Consider the following 23,640-nt stretch of genomic DNA (forward strand, 5'->3'; position numbering starts at 1 on the left):
CACACACACACACACACACACACACACACACAAAAAGATGCGCACACACTTGCACTCACAGCCCTACACTAATGCTAACTGCAGAAAAATGCTAATGCCTGTCATCATTTCAGAACCGCCCCTGTCATTGCTGCAGCAGCTCAGCTTTAAGGGTCACAGGTCTAAGAAGAAAAGCGTTCCTTCCTGGTTGTTGCTAATTGGGCAGACAGGAAGTCGCTTCCTGGTTATCAACTGACCTTGACAACACGTTGGAGGATTTTGAATATCTTCCTAACAAATAATATATACATGGTTTATTCTTCTCCCCTAAAAAAAACAGACTTTGAGGGTATAAAGGAAAGGTCCATTGAAACCATCACAGATGATAGATTAGAGACTTATACAGCGATTTAGAAAAACTTAAAGTGTAATTAGAACTATCTGACAAAGTTATACATGGTGAAAAAATGTACAGGCTTTTAGTATTTAAACAAAATCCTCATCAAAGATAAGTAAAAAGTATTAAATGCATCCATTTAGTTTCATGTGTTTACATTGTTTTAACTAACCAAATGAGCTGCATATCTTAAATTTTTGAAAGTATTAAACATATTTTGTTTGCTAAAATTGATAACAAAAAGTACCATTTGAATATTTTCACTTTTCTTCAGGTTTTTGTGCTGAAGCAGTCCAAAGTCCTATAATGTAATGATAATAGACATTATTGTAGAGCTACATTATGAAAGCAGAGCTAATATGAACAGATTACGAACCTTAAACAGCCTAGTCCAGGCTAATAAACCACTCTAATAATCAAGCGCATCCTTTCAAAGTAAAATACACGGAGCAGCTTGTCACCTGTCAAACCACTCATGATAGGTAGTTTACATTCTTATTTTCACTTCTTATTAAATGAGATAAAAGTCTATAAACACTTTTCAAAAACAGAGTTACATTTTTTCTGTTTTTACAGCCCTAGTTTAAGGCAATAAGTTGTAGTTTGTGTTTGACATAATTTTCTAGGAACGTTTTTTGCTTGATCGAAATAGTTTTATAACCACTACATTTGGCTTCGGTTTATAAATGGCAACAATTTCACAAATTGATATTACAATTTATAAATGTTCACTAAATAAAAGCGTAAATGTAAGAACACACATTTCCCCAAAAGCTGCTTTCTCAGTGCAAACTTTGTCGGTTCTTTCCTGCCTTGCATTTTTGCAAATAGCCACACACACACACGCACACACACACACACACACGCACACACACACACACACACACACACACACACACACACACACACACACACACACACACATACTGGACTGGCCTCAGCCCCAGTACTCTATGTCAGGGTCTCTGGTGTCTTCACCATCACCAGATTACATCAAGCTATTCAATCTGTAAATGACTTCCACCACAGAGCACACTCAACACGCACTTTGGGAAATGAGCTACCTAACTCAAAATGACCCCCCTCCCCCCCTAGTTATGGTGTTTGTACGCCTTTGAGTGTGTGATTGTTTTTCTGTAGTTGGAAGGTATTTCTCATGTGTATGCATCAGAGTGTGTGTGTCCTGTATCACCTCTCAGTGTCACTTGTTAAAATATCAAGGCTGCATGATAAATAATTAGTTTTGACATTCATTCATAATATTCTCATCAACATTGACCACTTAATCACCTGGACCTGTATTAACAAGCTGTTTACTAAGTCATTACTTGACAGTGTGTTTCCCTGAGTATGCGTGATTTCTAAAGTTTGTTGCTACTCGTCTCAGTATCAATACATTAATCCAGTTATCACAGTGAAAAATACTTGAAGTGTGTAAAATCCTACCTGTTTTTATGAGTAGCATCTGTTGCTTGTGTGTGCTATCATTTATTCTAGCGTTTACCTTTGTCCTAGCTCTAAAATGCTGACAGACTGAACTGATTCCAAATCAGACACAGCGCTTAGCTTTTGTTTTTGCACGCAGCAATTCCATTACGAGCAGCTTTCATTATTTTAGCATGGTGCCTGTGTGTGAGACAGAGGGTGCCTGTTGGCGCGTGCCCTGTTTAAATGTGATGAAAGAAACCTTCTACTTAAGTCAAAGTCAGGTTGTGTTTTCCTACAAGACTGCTAAGGACACAGAGTGACCATCCTAACAGAGTTTTCACTACTGCCCAGGTTGCTGGTTCCATTTTAATCTGACAAAACGATGCATTTAGAATCCAACATACAGATTTTCTTACACTTAATCATGCATACATAAACGTTATATGTGATCGTGATGTTTGCCCAGGTTGTTTTGGAGAAACTGCAGTAACTTCAAAGAAGGTGTTTTCATCAGATTAGACCAAAATTAAACTAAAAAATTCATAAAATTCACTGGTGAATGGGCAAAACTGAAAGAGACATGTCTCAAAAAACCTCAAAGTGTTGAGTCACTGGTGCTGAATATAAATTAGCGTCACAATTTGCTGAATTTTATCGCTTTTTTTTATAACAATTTCCCTTTTTTTTCCACTTAACAATTATGTGACACTTTATGTCTGCTGTTTAAAATCCCAAAAACAATAGATATACGTTTGTGGTTGTACTGAGACAATATCTAAAAATTTTCCATTGCAAGTTTTCAAGGCATTGCAGAAAAGATGTAATGACCTTTTTTCCTGCCAATGGATTTGCATGCTATATTTTAACAAAAGCTGTCATTTCAAAATGTTGGTTTGTTTCAGGTCACATGGTCGCCTCCTTTGATTCCTAATGGAGAAATTCATGGATATGAAATCCGTCTCCCGGAACCCCGAATCTTTCATAACACCAGCAATCCCTTGGAGTTCAATGTCACCGTAACAGACCTTGTCCCGTACACGAATTACAGCATCTCTGTGCTGGCATGTTCAGACGGTGGAGGGTATGTTGGTGGATGCACAGAAAGTCTTCCAACTCCTGCCTCCACATTACCTACGACACCTGAAGACCTGGCACCGCTTTCAGTCGTGCCAGTCAGTGAATCCTTTCTGGCAATTTCCTGGCAACCACCAAGTCGGCCCAACGGACCAAATATCAGGTAAAATTTATGCCTGTAATAATTCAATTTATTCATCAGACGGACGAGACTGATATCATGATGTGGATTTTGAAAGGCACGTTCTGGAGATGTTCAGTTGCTGCTGAAAATCTCCACGCAAAAAGGAATAAACACATTAACAAGTTGCTAACAAAAGTACCCTACTAATGAGCTAAGTGTTGCTCATTCATAATCGGTGTTTGCACAGCACTAATGCACATTCGGCTCCACTTTGTTCGCGTCCTGTTCGACTCTGCCTGCGATTAGGCCTAAAATAAAGGTCCATTTTCTTAGCAGGTGATTAAAATGCATGAGGCTCGCTCGCTCTCTCTGTTCTGTGCTGCTCAGCTCTGTATGTTTGTCTAAGTGGGTTGGTTAAAAGGCGGCGTTAAGCCCTTCTCTTCTGATTACAGCAGAAATTAGCATCACTGTAGGGAGAGGAAAACACAAAACCCGCAGAAAAACAGTGACTGGAGAGGCGTTGGGAGGGATGAGATACAGCAGAGGCAATGAATGGAGATGATGAAAAACAACACAAGAGGAGGAAATGAGTGATAAGAGTCAGCTAAAATTCAGTGTGGAAGTTTGAGTGTGTGCATGTCTGAACGGCGCACTGGCTACATACAGTCTTTGTGTGTTGATGGATTCCTTAACATCAAACTGTGTGTGTTTGTTTTTCTTTTATTCAAATCTTCCCCCTCAGATACAAGTTGCTCAGACGTAAAACCCACCAGCCCCTGGCCGTCGCCATGGTCCCCACATTAGCAGCCACTTCCCCGCCCCCCTCCGAAGATCTCCATCGCTGGTTCCGTGTTTACTCCGGCACCAAATTGTTCTATGAAGATAAAGGCCTAAGCAGGTGAGATTACTGGAATGAGCTCTAGAGCAAATGGCAGCGCTGCAACAAACAGTGTGTGCAGAGCCGATCGGAGAGTGACTGCTGATGCCGATCTTTTAATACCGCTCAAAGATACATTAAGCAAATATCCCAAAGAATTAAATTGTTTTTGTTTCACACAGTGTCCCTTAATCTCAGTCCGCCACTTGGTTGCAGTTTTTTTTTTTCTTTTATCCTTGCTGAACTGCTCTGGGTCTTCTATGCATCTTAGGTAGCTTTTTCAAAATCACCTGACCAACTTGCAGATGTGTCTGCTCATCCAGGAGCAGGGGAAAAAAAGGAATTTTTAACAATAAAATCCCACTTAAGTTTTCATTATTCAATTAAAGGTGAGAAAAATTGCCACTAAATTGACATGAAAATGAAATATGTGTTTCTCCTCATCCATCTTCACTTCTCTTTAACCCCTAGTTATAATCCAGTTCAACCAGTTGCTTTTAGAAACAAACTAGTTAATACATGGACAAAGCTTTAGAAATGGTGAGAACTTTAACATTTTTTTGTATTTTTTCCAGAACCTGGCTTGAACTGAGCCAGTTTCTGCTGGAGGTTTTTTCCTGCTAAAGGGGAGTTTTCATTTCTACTGTTGCCACATGCAGACTCATAATGAGGTATTGCTTGAAAGCTAATAACTCAGTTCACTAAACTGGTTGTCACCTCATGTTTTTTTTTTTCTGGAGGAAAGGGAGACTTCTGCTGCCAAGTCAATCACTTAATGCAGATTATTTTTTTCTGTAAAAAGCCATGAGACGACATTTGTTATGAATCAGCCTCCTATAAATTGACTGAGTTGAACTGAATTCAAACTGAAAGACTGACTTCACTTGAAGACAAACTTATTGTGACAGTTGGGGCATTAATCAAAAGAATCATTTTGTCTCTTCACAGATTCACCCGTTACCAGTACCAGCTTGTGGTTTATAATGACGTGGGCTACTCTTCAGGAAATATTGTTACTGCAGTGACCATGGCAGGGGTTCCCCTCAAGCCTCCTACTTTGTCTGCTCGTGCTATCAATCACACAGCTGTACAAGTCAACTGGAATAAGCCCTGTAAGATTACCCTCTCTGTTCCTAACACACTTCCTCAAACACATGCCTTTACGGATCAGCTCATCAACACATCTTAAATGATCGAACTAAAGCAGATGTATTAGTAAGTTTGTCTTTAGTCTTTGCAAAAACATCACCAGACACAATATACGACCTATGTAAGACTTATAGAGTTTAAGCAGTAACACAAAACTATTGACATAATTAATGACAGAGATATCAATTAATACAAAAGAGACTTTTACTGACTCATCTTGAATTTCTTTGTCAACTCAATGATACATACTCCATGATTTGTTGCTGAATTGCTACTTGTTGGCAGCAAATGGTAAACAATCTGGCTGTAAATTGTGGGATTCCACATTTTTGCTATTGACATTTGTTTGGCACTGCCACTAATCGCTTTTTTAATTAATCATTAACATTTTTGGAGGGTTAATGTGAACAAAAATCACAAGGAATTTTTGGGGGTTTATTTTGAGCCAGTTTTTCTGTTTATGGGATGCTTCAATAGATGTCAAAACCAAGATGCTGCAAAATATAAAACAGGCTTCAAGCGTTCTGTGAACTCCAGCATGACAAAATGAAGTTAAATATGGTATTTGTTATTGGTGCATCAAAAATTCAAAGTGTTGTGAATGTTAGATATGCGACGACTAACCTGGAAATGAACACAATTAAAATACACACAGGCAGACATACACACACAACCTCTGAAGATTGGAGTTAGGTGCTGTCCACACTTGTTTTGTGTGTGAGAAGTTTAACAAACAACAAAAAAAACATTAATTCATGAAGGTTATGCCTGAAAAAAATACAAACTGATGAATATCGGCATCATTATTTGGTTTTACATTAGTTGTGGCGATCCAGTTTTTTGTTGTCTCTTCCAGTCAAATGAAGGTCAAAAACATATACAGTAAAAGTTTGGATTTAATCCCAGTTTGAATATAAAGCTTAAATTAGCAAGTGCTCATAGAACATAAGATGCATTTAAAACTTGCATGTGAATTGTTGAACTAAAATTTTGATCTCCTTCATTTAACTCTGTTCTTATCTACCTAAAAAAATATATTAAAACATTTCGATGCGATCACTTTCACAGTAAAATGTTATAATAAAATTATAGAGAACTGCATAGTGAGAGGGAACTTTTAGCCGATCCCTCACCTGTATTATTATCTTGTGTTTTTCAGCTCTGCAAGACCTGCAGGGAGAGGTGGAATCATTTTTTCTCACAGTAACATCTTCCGAGACTGGCCCAGTGATGGCTTATGGTCCTGATGTCACGTCGACTGTAATAGGAGACCTTTGGCCCAGCACCACATACCTGGTATCACTGCAGGTGTTCAATGGTGCACACAACACAACTAAATCAGTGGTTTATGTCACCACTGCTGATGGAGGTAGGAGAAAATAAGAACATGAAGAAATATCGCCTGATTTAAAAACTTCAACAATCCTCTGTTTTAAAATGATTAATATCCACTGGTGCTGGTGTAATCACAACATTTTATTTGTGTACATAGAATAATGAATCATTACATCCATGAGAGGTGTTCGGGTTAACATGCATTTCTCTGCTACATTGTGCTTCACAGGGGATGTTAAACACATCATGTAGTGAGGCATGAAATCAATACAAAGTGTGTGTGAGGCTGATTCGAGGTGCTGCTGCAAATTGCTTGTTGGCACCATGGACAAAAACACACAACCTGCACTCGTGCAAACTGAACAAGCAAACCGTATTCTACATCGCAGTGTCTTTTTTTTAACTCCACAGAAATTCTTTCATAATGGAAGAAAGATTGTGATTAACTCTTCGGTTTTTATAAAAGATTTTTACTCTCAAATTGAGCCATTTTGCAGTTTTAAATGTATGATTCTGTTTAGAAAGTTTATAAAATGACTTATTTCAGATGTAAAATCAAGAACTTTGACAAATAATATTGAGTTCAATATCAGTCAAATATATAAATTGTTGGATGTATTGATATTTTCCGAAAAAAAGCTTGCAAAACGTATTAAAACTGTTATGCGTACTTTCCATTTCTCTTAATTGCTTATCCCAGTCTGCTTCAGTTTGCCTCCATATAATCGTAAATCCTGAGCCACTTTCTGCACTTATATTTATGTCCCCCTCAGTGAGTTTGGACAGACATCTCCTTCTCTCTGCAGCCCAGCCTCACAGTTCCTTTCCTGTCTAGGTGTATCATATGTCACAGGCCTCCTTCTTTCTCTCTAATCTGAGCCGTATAATAAAAAGTGCATCAAAAACATTAGAAAATCATTAGGTGCTAAAGGCAAAGCATGGCTCGTTTAACTGAGAGGGCTACTGAGGTAATTTCATTATTTTACAACTACGAGTGTGCATACGCAGACACACACACACACACACACACACACACATACACATACACCTAAGAGGCCTAATATATTTTAACTAATGTAGCTGAACCCTACCAACCATCCTAACGTGGCCTGGAATCTATAGGGCAATGCTAACATCAGAGCTAATTGGCAAGAAAAATACATGTGTGTAGAGAAGGAAGCTCAGCGATCAGCGTTGCACAGATAATGCCCTTCTGCAGTAAATGAAATTTAGGGCAGGAAATGAATTGAGTTAACTTCTCATAGCCAACTACATTTTCACTTAGAATAATTCAAGAAGTCTGTACGATTACTCTCTTCAGACAAACCGTCCTCACAGATCATTTACCTCATTTATTTGAGCTTCTCTCTGTTTTGTTTTTCCTTACAGCTTCATTTCTGAACATCATTTCACATAAAATAGCTTCTTTCCACCTCAGAGTAAAATGTTATTCATTCTCTAAAGTCACTGAATGTTGAAGTATAAAGTGCAGCTCCTTGCAAAAAATATTAATACCACTTGCATTTGGCTTTTATGGGACAGTCTAATACTAAGTAGGATAGAATTGAAAGAAAACTGATGAAAGTTTTTCAAAATATCTTACAAAGAAAAATTGATGTTATGCACTTCTATTCAGCTGCTATGAGTAAATAGTTTGTTGAACCACCTTTAATTGGATGGTCTTTTTTTATCTCTTCCACTTTTACAAATGTAGAAACTACAGTTTTTGTTCATTTTTGAAGTCTTGCCACAGCTTCACTATCGGATTCAGGTCTGGACTTGTACTGGACCGATCTGACTTAATGAATAGATCTTGACCATCCCATTTTACCCCCGGCTGTGTCATCTGGGCCGTTGTCCGAATGTAATATTAACTTCAGCTCCAGTCAAAAGACTTTTCCTACTTCTGACCAGCTTTCATCTGGTATTGTTCTGCAGTTAGCTCCATCCATCTTCCCATCTGCTCTGACCTGATGGCTTATGGAACATAAGATGCATTTCAAACTTGCATGAAAATAAAATATTATATAATAAAATCATTCAACACCATGATGCAGTCACCACCATGTGTGCCCAATGCCGTGGTGTGTTCAGTGTGATGAGCATTGCGCACTGTTAGTTTCCTGCCACAAACAGCATTCTGCACACAGGCAAGAGAGTTGATTTTTGGTCTCATCTGAATAAGCCACCTTGTTCTATATGTTTAATATTCCCCATTCCTTACCCTGTTTTGGGAAGTGCACAACTAATAATCATATTTTTTTTTAATTCTCCCTCCGGAGGCTCAACTCTCTACAGATCCATGCAGCCATGGACCGTGGCTTTCTGCTCTTATTAATACTGTCTTTATCTGACTGTCATGTTTTGGTAGGTTTGTTGTGCCATACTCCTTGAACAGTGCTCTGCGAGATGTTCAAGACTGTTTTGTACTTAGTTTAACTTACACAACTTTGGAGGCAGTTGGTTGCACTTGATTTTATTTTGAGGTATCAGGGCAAATAGGGTAGAAACCTAGTGCATGCCTCACTTTTAAGATTTTTGCCTCATTTTTTCTCTCTCACAACTTTGTTCCATTGTGCTTTTCTACCACACATCCCAATGTGTTTCTATCACTGATTGTACAGTGATCCCAATGTATCCCAATCCCAATAAAATAACATGAGACAAAATAAAAGGTGACTATCCCAAAAATCCCAAGAAATCCCAAGAAAAACAAAACAATTATAGCAAAATATAGACTTATTTCATGTGACTGAGGTCAAACTGTTGTGTTCACAGCCAAACAGACTTTAAAAAGAAACTGAAAGCAGAGTTAAAAGGAAACAATATAAAAAAATCTAAGAAAGAAGTGGCAACAATTTATTAAGAAGTTAATATAAACAAACCTCTATTATTATAATTATTCTTTTAAAAAACAAAGAAAATGTCGCATCCAAAACTCAGAATAACCAGAAAAACTAAAATTAAGTCTAATTTATGTTCAGGAGTGATAGTTTATGGATGCACTGTAACAAAGAAAAGTTAAATGTGTATTAATACTTTTACTAGGCCCTGTAGAATCGGTGAATCCTCCTTCTTTCACTGGTGCATCTTCCTGGCTCAGACCAGAACTGCTGGATTCATTGATCCTACAGATTCTACCAGATCATTTTTGGAATAGTCACCTTTTATTTTGTCTCATGTTATTTTTATTTTTTTCGTTGAATTACTTTTTTTTATGTGTGCCTCTTATGCTTCTCTCAGAGCCAGAAGGGATGTCTGCCCCTGAAGTGGTTCCAGTAAACAGCAGCACCGCACGTGTCCTCTGGTTCCCTCCTCATCGACCCAACGGAGCAGTTACTGGTTACGGCATCTACGTTAATGGTCGCCTTCATGGCAGTGTAGACAACAGCTCCGGTTCATACCTTCTGGGGGACCTGCTGCCTTTTACAGTCTACAATATACAAGTATTCAATCAAATGCAATATAAAGTAGAAAATTTCAGCAGTATAATTTTTATGTCATCTAATATAATGTGTATTTCAGGTGGAGGTGTGCACAGTGTATGCATGCACTCGCAGTAGTATTACCAGAACAACCACAGTAGAAGACCTGCCAGCTGATCTGCCCAGGCCACATGCACAGGTGATCAGTCCCAGGTAATACAGGTGTGCACTATGAGTATTGTTGCTCTTTCACTCTTAAACTTGAGCGCTACTTTAGTTTACAACAGCAATTCACCTTTATTATTTTTGGTTATTGTGTGAAAACCCTAATTAATACTTAATGAATACAATTTGATGGATATAATGATAAAAGTGTTGGTGTAAAATGTTTTTTTTATTATTATTATTTGTTGGCCCAATAGTGCAAAATATATAACAGAATATATTTAAGACTTTTGCTAATAATTTGGCATTCCAAGTAAAAATGTATGTGCTGTTTTTAATCTATCGATCAGGATTATTTAACTTTGATTTTGAGCAATTTCACACTAAAAAGTGTTTCAGTTTGTTAATTTGATGCCAGTCTTCACTGCAAATTTGTTTTTTTACAAGATAAAAACATATTCAAAGTTTTACTACAAATCCATTTATTATCTAATATTTATTCTTAGCTGATTTTTATTGTTTTTTTTAAATAGCCAACAAAATGTTTGGATTCATTCTTAATATCTTTTGGAGCAACTGAGCTAAATTTCCCTGTTTTTTTTACTCCCGTTTTCCTTCAAATCAAGACATTTTCATCATATCCTGATGTGGAATTGACTTTAGTCTTTAACAAACATTCATTATAAAATCACAGGACATTTTTTGGATGCATATCAACATATTTTTCATTTATTTATTTTATTTTGAAAGGAAAAATACATGAAATTAATAAAACTAACAGGAGCTGAATTTGACATCAGCATAATATAAATGTCACTAAGAGTCAGGTATAATGCTTTACATCAAGTGAAAAACTGAAAATTATTGCAAGCCATTTTTTCATGCTGATTGTTTTAGGTTAGGGTCTCAGGATGCCCAGGACACTCTGCAGGTTGTAACTGTGTGTCAGAACACAGATCATTTTCCCTGCTAAAATGTCAGCGTTAAAAAAGGAAGAAAATCAATACTGTAAAGTGTATAAAGATACACACACCTTGGTACTGTAGCTCAACTTTGTCAGACATTAACCATGCATGAATGCATTTGTGCTTGAAAGTGTGCGCGCGCGCGTGTGTGTGTGTGCGTGCGTGTGACTGCATGTGTACATTTGTGAAAATGGAGTGTGAAGGAGACACTTACTCCTGCCTATCACTTTCACTTTGTTTTTGCTTCCCTCCACCTCTCCTCTGACAGAGTGGTGAGATTAGATTGGGCCCATCCGGGCAGACCCAGTGGGATCATGCTGGGCTACGAGGTTTTAAGGCGGACCCTTAGATCATGCACCGATAGGTCAACAGGGGTAACACCGTCCTCTGACAGTGGTGGTGGTTTAAGGTTTAAATGCTCCTATCTGCAGTGTCCTGCGGGTCACAGTGTGTGTGGGACTTCCTGCTTTCATCCTGAAACACAGGTATATGTTTTTTCTTCTATTGTTAAATTTAAGCTATTACTTCAAATACACTGTAAAGAACATTTCACAGTCACATGTGTAATGCTGAACAAGTAAAAAGATAATTAAAATGCAAATAAACACAGGCGTAAAACAGGTCTAAAGTTTTTTCTTTATGATGCTGTGTATTTCTTTAGTACAGAGCCACAGACAGTATTTTATTTCCATATGCTAATAAGATTAATAAATAAATGCATTGAAGGTGTAGATTTTTCTATATTGAAAAATCTTCAAAAATAAACTTTCCCCCCTTGTATATGCACTCGTGTGTTAAGCAGATATGCTGCAATGGATTTCTGCACACAAGAAAGCCACATCACCATTGTTGTGATGAGCTGTATGCTGGCTGGGATGATTCCTCCCACTCTGTTTGCTGCAATGGCAAACTTGTCCCATCTCAGCCTAATCATCAGTGCTGTGGAAGATACTACATTCCTGTAAAAACCAGTATGTTCTCTTACTTTCTTTGTTTGCACCAACATCTGATTAATTATCTTCCACTTGGTTTGAGTCTAGTCTTCTCAATGCTGCTCAAGTCTTTCCTTCATCTGTCCTTGTCTTTCTAGATGAATACTGCTGTCCTGACCACTTGCAGGGCCGGGTCTCTGTGGGGCCCGGTGACAGCTGCTGTGGGGGGGTTCCTTATTCCATGACAGGCGGCCAGCTTTGCTGCAGTGGGAGACTGCATGATGGCTACGGGGTCCAGTGCTGTGGAGGCAAAATCGTAGATGACGTCTTGGTTTGCTGTGATGATGCTGTACATTCATATAAACCAGGTGCGTGGCGGAGAAAACCACACATGTAGTCATGTAGAAGCAGCAAAAGTTGCAAAATGGGAATATGCAACTACCTAGACTTTTCCCCAAAAGCGTTTGCTAGTAAAGTGCTTCACTCTTAAGTGCTGTGCTCAAAGGACTCTTTTGTTTAGAAAACTAGTTACTCTGATGCATAAAAAAAGAGGTTTTGTCAGGGTCAAATTCCTGGTGGTGTCTTTGTGTTTATGGGAGTGAGTGGATGAGAGAATTAGGAAGAAGATGACAAACGATAGAAGAGAGGATAAGAATGGGTGGAGAGGTAGACACATGGTGCAGGAACGCGGGGTCGTTTCCCTGTCCTCCTCTCCCGCAGTGTCCCAAAGCACCCAGATACCACGGCACAGATGGGACTGTGCGTGTGTCTATGTGTCGGCGTCAACGTACGTGTGTGTCATTAGACATCTTTGTCATGGCAGATGATGATGAAACGCGCTCAGGATGGCACCATTGAGGGCACTGCCAAGCACACAGCGGGAGAAATACACACTCATTCTTTGTCTCACACACACTCATTGTCGCACACATACACATATTAAACACACAGTCACACACACACACACACACTCGAAGTCAACAGGGTGCCCTCGGCAGGGTTTGCCTTGTGTTGAATGCCAGATAAAGACACGTGGACTCTATTCATCACCTATAAACAATGGCCCCATATGGGCAGGCTTATAGTAGTCCATTAGCCTATCAACCATACTTCATGCATGCACACACACAATTACAGGCACACACAAGATCTCTGCTTCATCAATTTACTTATCACAAAATAAATGCATGATTAGACAAATGCTACAAGAGTTACTACATTTTCCTGTCTCTTGATGGACTGTAGATAAAACACTACGCTGGAGAACCCTCCAGTCTTGTCTTTTTTTCTAGAAAATCCTTTGACCTCTTCGGTTGATTGATAATGTTGTTTTTTGTTCTTTTCTTCTCCTGAACCACATCCTCTTTCCTTTCTTGTAACTGAGCAGTCTCTATGGTCATCCTTCACTTGAAATGGCCTCTCAAGGAGTGCATATGCTCCCCTCCATCTCAACTTTTCATCTTCCTCTTTTACTTATTTTTCCATCTCATTTTTATATTTAATGTCACCTCTGGTTTTGTCTAATGAATCAGTTTGTTCTTTGCTTGGTCTCTTACGCTTTCTTTCTTATTCCATGTTATCTTCTTTCTAGTCACCCTCCCTCCTTCTCATTCACTCATCAGTCATTAGCGTTAGCTTCCCTATTGAGAGCATATGGTATGATGGATCGTAGAGCTAGGAGTGCTAGCAAGGCTAAGGGCCATTTGCCGGGTGCTATGCACAGTCGGGGAGCGCTGCGGCTAGCTATGCAACCTCAACCCAACTCATCGGTTTCCGTAGAGTCACACACACATCATGCATGCAGCCACGCTACAGCAGGATAGTTTATTTAACCTTGGCATCACTTGCACTCATTACTCTGTCCATTTCATCTGAAGATAATTTGTTTTACTTTTATGATAAAGTAAGATTTATAAAGCTGAGTTGGTGTAAAGTTGAGGAGAAAAACCTGCACAAACAGAATCCACCACAATATTTACATTGTGCAAAAGAATACTAATTTAATTGCAAGGAACAAGAAACAGAAGGTTCAAGAAAACGCTAAAGAGAACTAGCGCTAGCTAGTCAATATTTAAAATACCAGGATAAAGGAGGGTTAAAGTCAGTAGGGGTGAGAGCTGGAAAGAACAGAATAATTGTGAAGAGGTAGATGGAGCAGATTAAAGGAGGAGTGAAGGGTATCCCATTGTGCCCAGCTGATAGACTAGGTTAGGCTGATGTGATTATGGGGTCCCTGAAGTGCGATCTATCACACATTACCGTCCACACTGTCAACAACCATACACACACACTGCAGGGGAACAGCAATGCCAGGAGACAGCTGTCTGGCAACAGATACGCATACCGGCTTGTGCGCACATGTGCACACGAACACAAACACGCCAGTATTCATATCAACACAAAACCACAGTTAAACATAAACACACACACACTTGTAGGGAAACATGGATGTGGAAACCTTCACGCTTCCAAGGTAACAAATCTAAACTCTGTTTTATTGAGTTTTGTCTTTATCTTAATTTGTTTTACGTCTAACTTTGAGATTTGAGATTTCTAGTATCGAGTTTCTCCTGATATCTTTTGAGTTAGATCCCGTTTAAGAGGAGTTGATTTTTTTGCTTTTAAAATAACCCTGAAAATAGCCCTACATGTTCTTCTTCAACGGTTTGAAAATCCATCTGCTGAAAAAAAAAAAAAGCTGAAATCAAAGTTCATAAACCTTGAGGTTATCTTCTCTCATTATGAGGTGTTTCAATATGGTGAATGCTATGACTATCTCTCAGAGAGTATTTATTTCAGTACAACATTGGAACCAGCATCTTCACATAGCGTAGCAGCATATGCTCTAAAATAAAGGCCGGCGTCCTGCATGTTTTAGTTCTCATCCCGTTCAACAGACCTGGATCAAATGATGGCTTGTTAGCAGGCCTCTGCAGAATATCCGAACGCTGAGGAGGCAGTAACTACCACCAGAGGGAAAACTCTGTTGGACTCGTTGGACACCCCGTCTGTAAAATCCCCATTTGCACCAACTTTGGACTTGATAAAACACATCAACATCATCAAAGGATATTGCTTGCCAAATCACTCTTTCTGGAAACTTCACACTGGATCTCATTCAACCTGGATGCTTTGCCACTCCATTCGTCCTCCAGACTGGAATGCAAAATATACTTTTATTGGAAAAGAAGACTTTGAACCACCAAACATCCTCCCTTTTTCTCAGTAGCCCAGATGAGAAATTCTGAATTTCTCCACGCCATTAGTAGCGCAGCACCTGGCCCATCACAGCTGTAGCCCATGTCTTGGTTGTCTGATAGTTCTGGAAGTACCAACTAAAGAACTACTTGGTAGATCTTGAGTCTCATCCAAATTTTGGAATGGGCTTTCCTTCAAAATCCTCTCGTCTGTGGTTTTCTCTGTTGCTTGTTCACCACAGTTTATGAGAAATATATGAAAAAATAAATAAACTACTCTACTTTTTATTTGATTTTGTGAATTGTTCAGTTGCACTTAAAATATAATCAGTTTACAACTAAAAGTACTCTGTTCATGACTACAACAAAACAAGGCTAGAATCACTGCTTCTCCTACCTGTAAGTGGTCATAATGTTGTGGCTGATTGATGAAACTGATCAGTGACACTAACCTAACTTTGCTGTTGCACACTTCTTTTGTTTCTGGTGTGTTATTGAGATGAGCTCTAATCTTTTCCTCCGGCTCTCCAGTTGTTACACAATCACGCAAAGTCTCTGTGCTAAATCCCTTCCTTTCAAATCTGCTTGTTTGTTCAAACAGCATTCGATTTCACTTTCAAGTATATTAAACACTGTTTGTCTTCGAAGAATCCCATTTTTCTCGCAGTACTTCCTGCTATGCTGCAGGTTCAGTACCAACTTATAATCTTATTTAATTCTTTTTTCTTTGGAGTCTTGGTTAGTATATAAGAACTAAGACTTTAGTGAGATTAGATGGTGTTTAAAGGAACTTGTGGGAAGCCTTCGGCCTCCCATGGTGTCCCAACTCTCTCCCACTTCACTGTGTGCTTGACTAATCATTTCCCCTTTACACTTTTTCTTTCTAGTGTCCAGGTCTCAACTCTTCGGTCTGCCCTTCAACCTCACTAGCCCCATTTCTCACTGTGGGTGCTACCATAAATGCTCACCCCACCTCACTTTTTTTTCTCCCCCTGAAAGTGAGTAAATCTTAAAATTGTGAGCATTTCTTTAACTCCTTCTCTTACTTACTTACTCCCTCCCTCTGTCCCAGCCCAGCAGGCCCTATCCAAACGTTCAAGGACAAATCTGAATATCCCTTTTCACCGTTTAAGTGTTAAAAGCCTGGCGGTGCCGGGGTGTTATCTTAACGCGCCTTGCCGTGCCATCATCAGAGCGCGTGATGAAAATGGCTGTGATGATGCTAAAAGAAAAAAAGAGGAGGGGGAGAAAAAGTAATAATCAAATATGTTTTTCAAGGGCACAGTGACCATTTGCTGGAGGGAAATTATCCCAGTAGCTAAGCTAGCTCACTCAGAGGCTGGCTGCGTAGTGAGAGGGAAAGCATTTGCTTGTGTGCGAGTGCAAATGTGCATAGACTTCTTATTTAAACTTCCTCCATTCAACACTTTTTACGCAAGTCTCTGTGTTCATGCGCGTCTGAATGTCTCTGCAGTTTAGATGTTTTGCCACTGGTTCTTTGCTTACTTTTTCTGTAGGTTTTCCTCAGTTTCCCAGTGTGTAAATATCTGTGTGAATGTCTGTCATTGCCAAAAGCCTCTCAGCATTGATGGGTTAGAAAATGGCCAACACCAGTGCATCCCAAACAGCAGCGTCTGGCTGCTTTATAAGACAAAGTGCTCCCGTAACTCGGGAAGACATTTCTCTCTCTGTTAATGTATTTATGATGATGACTTTTCTATTAGGTTTACTTTAATGACTGGCAAGAGTGAAAGCACAGGCTGTCGGACGCTACAGTCAGACCAAGTTGTATTTGCATTTGTTGTATTCTTATTGCTGCTGTAACACATTATAGATCTGTTAACGTATCATAAATTTATCACCACAATGTCAGTATTTTTTATGTTTCATTTCTGCTGTCTTTACAAAAATCTGTTTTAGATTATTAGAGAAGTACTTCACATTTTTTTACTAAATGTATGGACAGTTTCGTTTATTTGTAAATTATTCTAAACAACATGGTTTTAAACATAAAACTTTGTCATTTTTTTGTATCACATAAAGCAAAGTTTCTCCAAAATACGAATCATACAATTAAAACCAAAAGTATACATACACTGAATAAAAAGATACACGTTTCTTTTGTCTGAAGTTAAGTCTGACAAAGCTTTTCTTGTTTTTGATCAGCTACAATTACTAAAATTATTTCTATTTGCTAAATGCCAGGATAATGTGAGGATATATTTATTTATAATCTTCAAAATCAGACCTTTACTTACACAGCAACAACAGTCTCTAAACTTACTTGAAGTACTTTCACACTTTCGACCACTTCAATCCTTGAAAATGTGTCAAAGTTGTATTACCTCAGGTAAATGACTACCTTGAGAAAATAAATTGGAACCTGACCACCAGTTAAATCAAGAATCTAATTTATTATCTGGGAACCTGCTTAACTACAACTCTAGGAAGTAAAACAATAAATATTTAACAGCTAAATCAAAGTATTGTTAAATCTAACTTCCACACTACAAATGAGAACTAAATAACTTGTGGAGTCCAACAGTAAAACATTAATTATTAATTGTTTGAAAGCATGAACATTTCATTTAACTTATGTGCTCCTTATAAGTCAAAAGAAAATGAAATTTATGACCTAATTTTTACTCCAATGCCTAATTTTAAGTCCTTGAAAATAGGCTGCTTGGACATCTCTGCAGCCTTCTGGTGGCCTTTTCATGGCCTCATTGGAACATCTCAGTTATCCACAGTACATAAATAATGCTGTGCCACGTTGTGCACTGTTCTCTTTACTGATACCTTTGCACAGTCCTTTTTGTCCTTTGCACAAGAAGCACAAGGAAAGTGGATGTTGACAATGAAGCAAAGTTTTTGTTTATAAGTTTGTGTAAACTATGTGATTAAGTACTTGCATATTTGTTGGTTTTTTACTTCATCTTAACAGATGTTTTTCAGTTGATGTGCCAAGTAAATTTCACATTAAAAGGGGAAAACTGTGTGTACATTTGAGAACCACAATGAATTACTGTGCACGTTTTTCACGAACAAGTCCAGCTGGTAATGTAGCTGTAAAAAAAATAAATAAAAATGTTTACAAAAAAAACTCTCAAAGACAATAGGACAACTGGCCTTCTGGGAAAAAGCATGTACATCTTCTTTTATTATGCAAGTGTGATTGCTGCCTCCTCGTCCATATGTGTGTGTTCACAGGGGAACTCTGTGCACTGTGTGAGAAAGTCAATCCTCTCTGATTTTATCTCTTGACATGACATGTAGTCAGGCCTCTGAGGAGCACAAAGTGCAAGCATGTGCACACACAGACACATTTTCCGAGCAGCATGCATGCATGAGTACGGGAGAGTAGAAATAAAATGAATTTTTAAGTGAATAGAGTTACTGAGAATAACACCTTTTGGCGTGTTTTCTTGTTGAAGTCTACAAACGATGCACATTTGTAAAACAAGCAGAGGGTCTGCAAGGCTTAATGAAATGCTGTGAATGCATGTACTTGCTGTGCACTTGGTTCCACACCCCTTGTAATATATTCAGGTATTTAAAAGTGTTTGGTTTGTTTAAAGTTGTGGAGGGGCTTTGGTCTCCTAGAGAGCTCGGATTTACTAATCCACAACACACATTTTTATCTTTAGTTCGTTGGCGGGTCTAAATATTGACTTATCATTAAGTGGAATGACTGAAACCCTAATAATAATTCACATTGTCTAAGCACCTTGTGTTGACGCTGCGCTCCCGACGCTATTAACGAATGTATGCAAATCCTGCGTAAATCTGAAGATTAGGGCTGAAGCTTTCAGTGATGCAAAAGAGAAAACAAGAGGTGTGTAATAAAATGTTGTCTACGCATAGACAATCACTGGAAAAACACAGCTTATGGAGAGGTGGAGAAAAAAAATCTGTGTATGTGTGTGTGTGTTGCAGAATGTTAACACAAATGTTCAGGCATGTCAGATAACGCTTACAAAGACAGGGATTGGATTTCTGCTGAATGGATGATAATGCAGTAATAACGAAAGCTGCAGTATTGTAAACAAACATCAGACCGAACTGTAAAGTTGCAGAGAGACAGAAAAAAAGCAAATGTGGAAACAAAGTTTGTGACAGGAGAAAATCCTCAAGATGTTGCCAAGAGAAAAAGTTGCAATAGAAGAAGTGAGGGCTCTTATCTGCAAAAAAGTTGTCTAAGGTGCTGCAAGCTGCACTTAGTTTTAAAAGTAAAGAATTTTATAACAAAGAAAAAGGTGGTGATCGAGACCAGATTGTGTCAGAAGGAAAGACACCAAACATGACTGAGGATGGAGAGGAATGCAGAAACTTTAAGTCTTAAAAATGATCACCATTAAGAGCTGGGGTCCAGGTCTGGTCTACCAGAGGCCACAGATGAAAACCACTGGCTTGGTGCATCTTGGACTAAAACACATTGGTTGTTTTATGCCTTATGTTTAAACAGAGGAGTAGAGGTAAGACTGGCAGGAGGACAAGGGATGAGTAAAGGAAAGCTATTTTAGAAAAGTGTTGAGCTGTTTATTTGCGCGTCATTGAAGCTGAAGTAAGGCGCAGAGGGAATTGGCCACCAAGACCCCGCTCCGCTCCGCAACATCTGCCGCTGCTAAGTGAGTTAGTAGCCGTCAGGCTGCCTTTATGTCACACAATCACACACACATGCGTTTCCCTGTCATATGGAGCCTGTGATGGATGTGTTGAGCATATAATGCTCTGCAACAGCGCAGAATAAAATATGTGCCATTCTCAACTTTTGGCCTTTAAGTGGAATGATTGCTTAAATTAACAACATTTAATGCGCATGAAGTGTGAATGCTGATTAGAGCGTGAAACAATAAGTTATTTATCACTTTATAACTAGCTGCAGCCCCATTATAGGGCCATGATATAGAGCTATGACTTAGAGTTTAATGTCCATTATTAAATAAAATAGCCAACACAGCTGGGGGTAGATGATGCCACCAGGAAGGATATAGTTACTTGTTAAATAGTCCTTAATGACTTTTTAGCATATCGCTGTTTTCTTCATCTAAGCAACACATAAATTGTTCTGTAAAGACAGACGAGTCAAATTTACAACAAACGCTTTTATCGTCACAGCACATTTTTAGAGTAACCCTCCTACCCTCATTTGTATTTCTAATGTAGGATCGCAGTAGGGAGCTGCTGACTCTAACACAGTATATTATAACCTTAATTGAATGCACAACCGAAGCCTGGAAGCAGTGGTGGATTTAAGGATGGCCATGGTGGGCCGCCGCCCTCCAGGTGGCTTCTAGCAGGGCTCAGCATGGAGCATCTACACAAAATAATTCATGACAGTAACATTTGGGTTTCTGTTGCCCATTTTAATATAGCGTTAGTCATGTCTTATCTATCTGCAGGTCAAATCTTCTTTCAGTGTAATTACAGATTATGTGAAAGGAAGGAAAATCAGGTTCAGGATGTGCTGTAGCTGGTTTTGGGTGCCGTATATTATATTGTTTTTGTTACTTGCTCCATTTCTTGTCTGAAATATATTTCAGTCGAATGAACTCAACTGTACATAATTTGCTTATTGTTAGATTAGAAATTTCAAGCTTATGCCATATGTTCCATTTTTTATTTAAATTACCTTACATAGCTTTAATAATTTTCATTTTATTAATTATTCAGTGCAAATGACTAAATATCTGAAAACATCCTACCTGAACAACTCAACTTTTATTTTTAGTTTCCTATCAATTATGTTAGTTGGGAACCTAAGAAGACTAAATGTTTAAATTGGTTTAAAAAGTGCAAAAGTACATATTTAAAAAAAAACACATTTTAATGCAGCTTTTATTTCCCATAAATTTGCTTTACTTTCAGCTGAATTTCAAAGAATGTAAGTCAAGTTAATGTTCTAAAAAGGTTTAAATAATTTGCCAGTGACGTTGATATTTCTTTGAAAATGATGCTCCACTGTGTAGTTTTAAAGAATTCAAATGTTAAAAACTGTAAACTCTCTTCCAAACCCCCAAAATGTTTCCCAGCAGTAATTTTTGCCTTAAATGTTGAGCCTCTTCTGCAGTCCCAGCTGGATGCCAGCCGTACAAAACTCAAGTGAGTTGAATCTGAAAAGTGAATATCTGGACAATGTTAAAGTAAACACATCCTTGAAATTTGATATTCCACACCAAAACATACACAAATAGAGGAATAGCATGTATTTTAAATGTCACCTTGCTGTTGAAGGTGATGCAGTGGCAGACAGACATCACCTATCACTGTCAGAGATGGCAGCTCTCCGACAAACACGCCTCCTCTTCCTTTACACATTTTCAACAGCGAATATTGCTGCCGAGCCGCGAATATACCAGAGGAAGAGAGATATGCTTGGTTTCAAGGAGAGAATAGGGAAGGTGGATGTATATAAGCATGATAAGAAAAAATATTCAGCTCAACTTAAATACTGTTCCTGAGCAAATCAGATGAAGAGCAGAGTGTAAGTAAGGAATGCAGAAGATCAACAACGTAATGTGGTTGTTGCTGATGGAGATGATGGAGGCAGACGCACAGAGAGCTAATATCAGTCTTTTTGAAAACTCATCTTTTAAGCAGGTGTGTAATTCCTGAATTCATTGTGTTTTCTCTCAAGCTTGTACTTTGCTTTTTGTTTTGTTTTATTATTATTATAGTCCACCACATAATTAAGTCATAGCTGTCCACACACTGAGTTACGAGTAGTAAAACGGAATGACGCACTTACTGAGATTTTTTCCATACAAAAGCCTTTGTTGGTGACGAGTGGATCAATAAAATTATCTTGGCCTTTTGGTTATTGGTTGACCTGTTCTCACAGCTTTTTTCTCTGAAACTAGTTTTTGAGTGTTTGGAATAATTTTCACATTGAAACATTCACTTTTGTTTCCTGGTAGATGACAGCAGTTTTTTGTATCTAAAACGTATATTTTTCCAGTACTCTTTTCTGAAAAATATGAAGTCTGCCTGCATGGTGTGCTGAAAAACAACCCCACACCATGACTTTCCCACCTCCAAACTTCACTATTGCTTCTGGATTTTACATCTTTTTTTTGTTCTTTTTTGTTTTTTTTTGCCTTCAGTCATTGTGTTTAATGGAATCCAAAGTGTTCGGTTTTGGTCTCATTTGACCAGGCCATAAATATGTTGCCTGCCTGTGTATTTGTTTTTCAGTAGAAAAACATGACCTGCCATGCTAAGGTAAGGATGCAGTACAACAATGACACCAAGCTCATTTCTTGCCTTTAGGTTTTATCTGCTGTGGAAAAGAGTATATAAACTCTTCAACTTCACTTTGCTGTGTGGACGACGACGGATATCCCACAATTCACCCTTCTGGAAATGCCACAGTGAAGCTGCAGTGTTGTGGGTCAAAGGTCATACATCTGGACGAAAAATGCTGCAATGGGATTGGTTTTGACCCCCAACGGCACGTTTGTGCTGATCAAGCCACGGCTGGGCTGCTGATGCCGGTATGTTTCGAGTTGAAACGCTTCTCAAAGCGGATTCAGTTTTTTATTGTCACTTTTCACTCATCTCTTCTGCAAGACTTTGCAACGACAAACTGTTTTATTTTTAATTTGATTGCTCTGCTGAAGAAAACAGCAAACACTGTCCCTCTGATTGCAATTGAAGAAAATGCCTACGTCTCGGTCAGCTAAGTGGACACGTGGACAGACAGGATTAGTTTTCAGCATCCACTCGTCCTTATTGTCACATCAGGAGCCGTTGAATGTGCCATCCACCATTTATCACCTCGGGTCATGTGGTGTTTGTGTGTTCCTAAGTCAGCATGGGATGGTTCATGCAAGCACACACACACATGCACGCACTCAGACAAAGAGTGGGAGCACTCATTAGCCCTAATGATGTCATTAAGGTGCATGTAAAGCACACACATATGCAAAAAGTTATGCACTAGATTTGCATGATAAAAAGCTGTTTTAAACTCCAAAATGTATACATCTGAATAGGAAAGATGCTCTGTATATTTACTGATGCTAAGCAGCTCTTCTCTTATTGCGCGGTCTCTTTTCCTCCTTTGTGCAGCCCCAGTGTTTGCAGGGAGTTGTGTGTCCTGTGGCTGCTGCTGCTACATCTTACTGTGGCTCCTGTGACCTTGATCCATCTCTGACTGCCTGCACTTGGGTCCTGACTGCACACACACACCCCGACACACAGACCGTGACACAAGCGCCATTCATCAGCACCACGCTGGAAACCCTCTCTTCTGTCCTGCCAGCTCATACAAACAGAGGTGGAAACCCTAACAAAATATCTGACAGAAACAGTCACACAAATACCGAGAACTCAGAGTCAGGAGGAACTCTGTGTCCGTCACACGAGGAGGTGGTGTACAGCGGAGAGGCCAGTGTTCTCACATATACAGGTAAATAAATACAGTTTTTGTTTCAGTGTTTTCATTGCATTGTAGCTGGTAGCGTTTTAGGGTTTGTCTTGAATGTGCGCATGTAGAAAATTGGATTTTTACCAGTTCTTCTTTGCAAAATATTTCAGTCTCAGTCTGATTGGACATAGAGGTTCAGTTAACTTCAGTTTCATGTCCTGTCTT

At 38.8% G+C, this 23,640-nt stretch overlaps 1 protein-coding gene across 3 annotated transcripts in view; it reads left to right on the forward strand.

Moving 5' to 3' along the window:
- Window positions 1-23,640, forward strand: part of ush2a (Usher syndrome 2A (autosomal recessive, mild)) — a 201,739-nt gene that overhangs the window by 114,212 nt on the left and 63,887 nt on the right. For all 3 annotated transcript variants that reach the window (XM_007559093.2, XM_016674807.1, XM_016674808.1), the window contains exons 54-64: window positions 2,707-3,041; window positions 3,745-3,900; window positions 4,828-4,991; window positions 6,188-6,397; window positions 9,607-9,809; window positions 9,889-10,001; window positions 11,187-11,403; window positions 11,721-11,889; window positions 12,009-12,218; window positions 22,317-22,540; window positions 23,118-23,457. In XM_007559093.2, the coding sequence (XP_007559155.1) occupies window positions 2,707-3,041; window positions 3,745-3,900; window positions 4,828-4,991; window positions 6,188-6,397; window positions 9,607-9,809; window positions 9,889-10,001; window positions 11,187-11,403; window positions 11,721-11,889; window positions 12,009-12,218; window positions 22,317-22,540; window positions 23,118-23,457 (2,341 nt within the window). The remainder of the gene's footprint in view (window positions 1-2,706; window positions 3,042-3,744; window positions 3,901-4,827; window positions 4,992-6,187; window positions 6,398-9,606; window positions 9,810-9,888; window positions 10,002-11,186; window positions 11,404-11,720; window positions 11,890-12,008; window positions 12,219-22,316; window positions 22,541-23,117; window positions 23,458-23,640) is intronic.

Source organism: Poecilia formosa, unplaced genomic scaffold (genome assembly GCF_000485575.1).
Source record: "Poecilia formosa unplaced genomic scaffold, Poecilia_formosa-5.1.2 Scaffold102, whole genome shotgun sequence".
Taxonomy (NCBI): Eukaryota; Metazoa; Chordata; class Actinopteri; order Cyprinodontiformes; family Poeciliidae; genus Poecilia; species Poecilia formosa.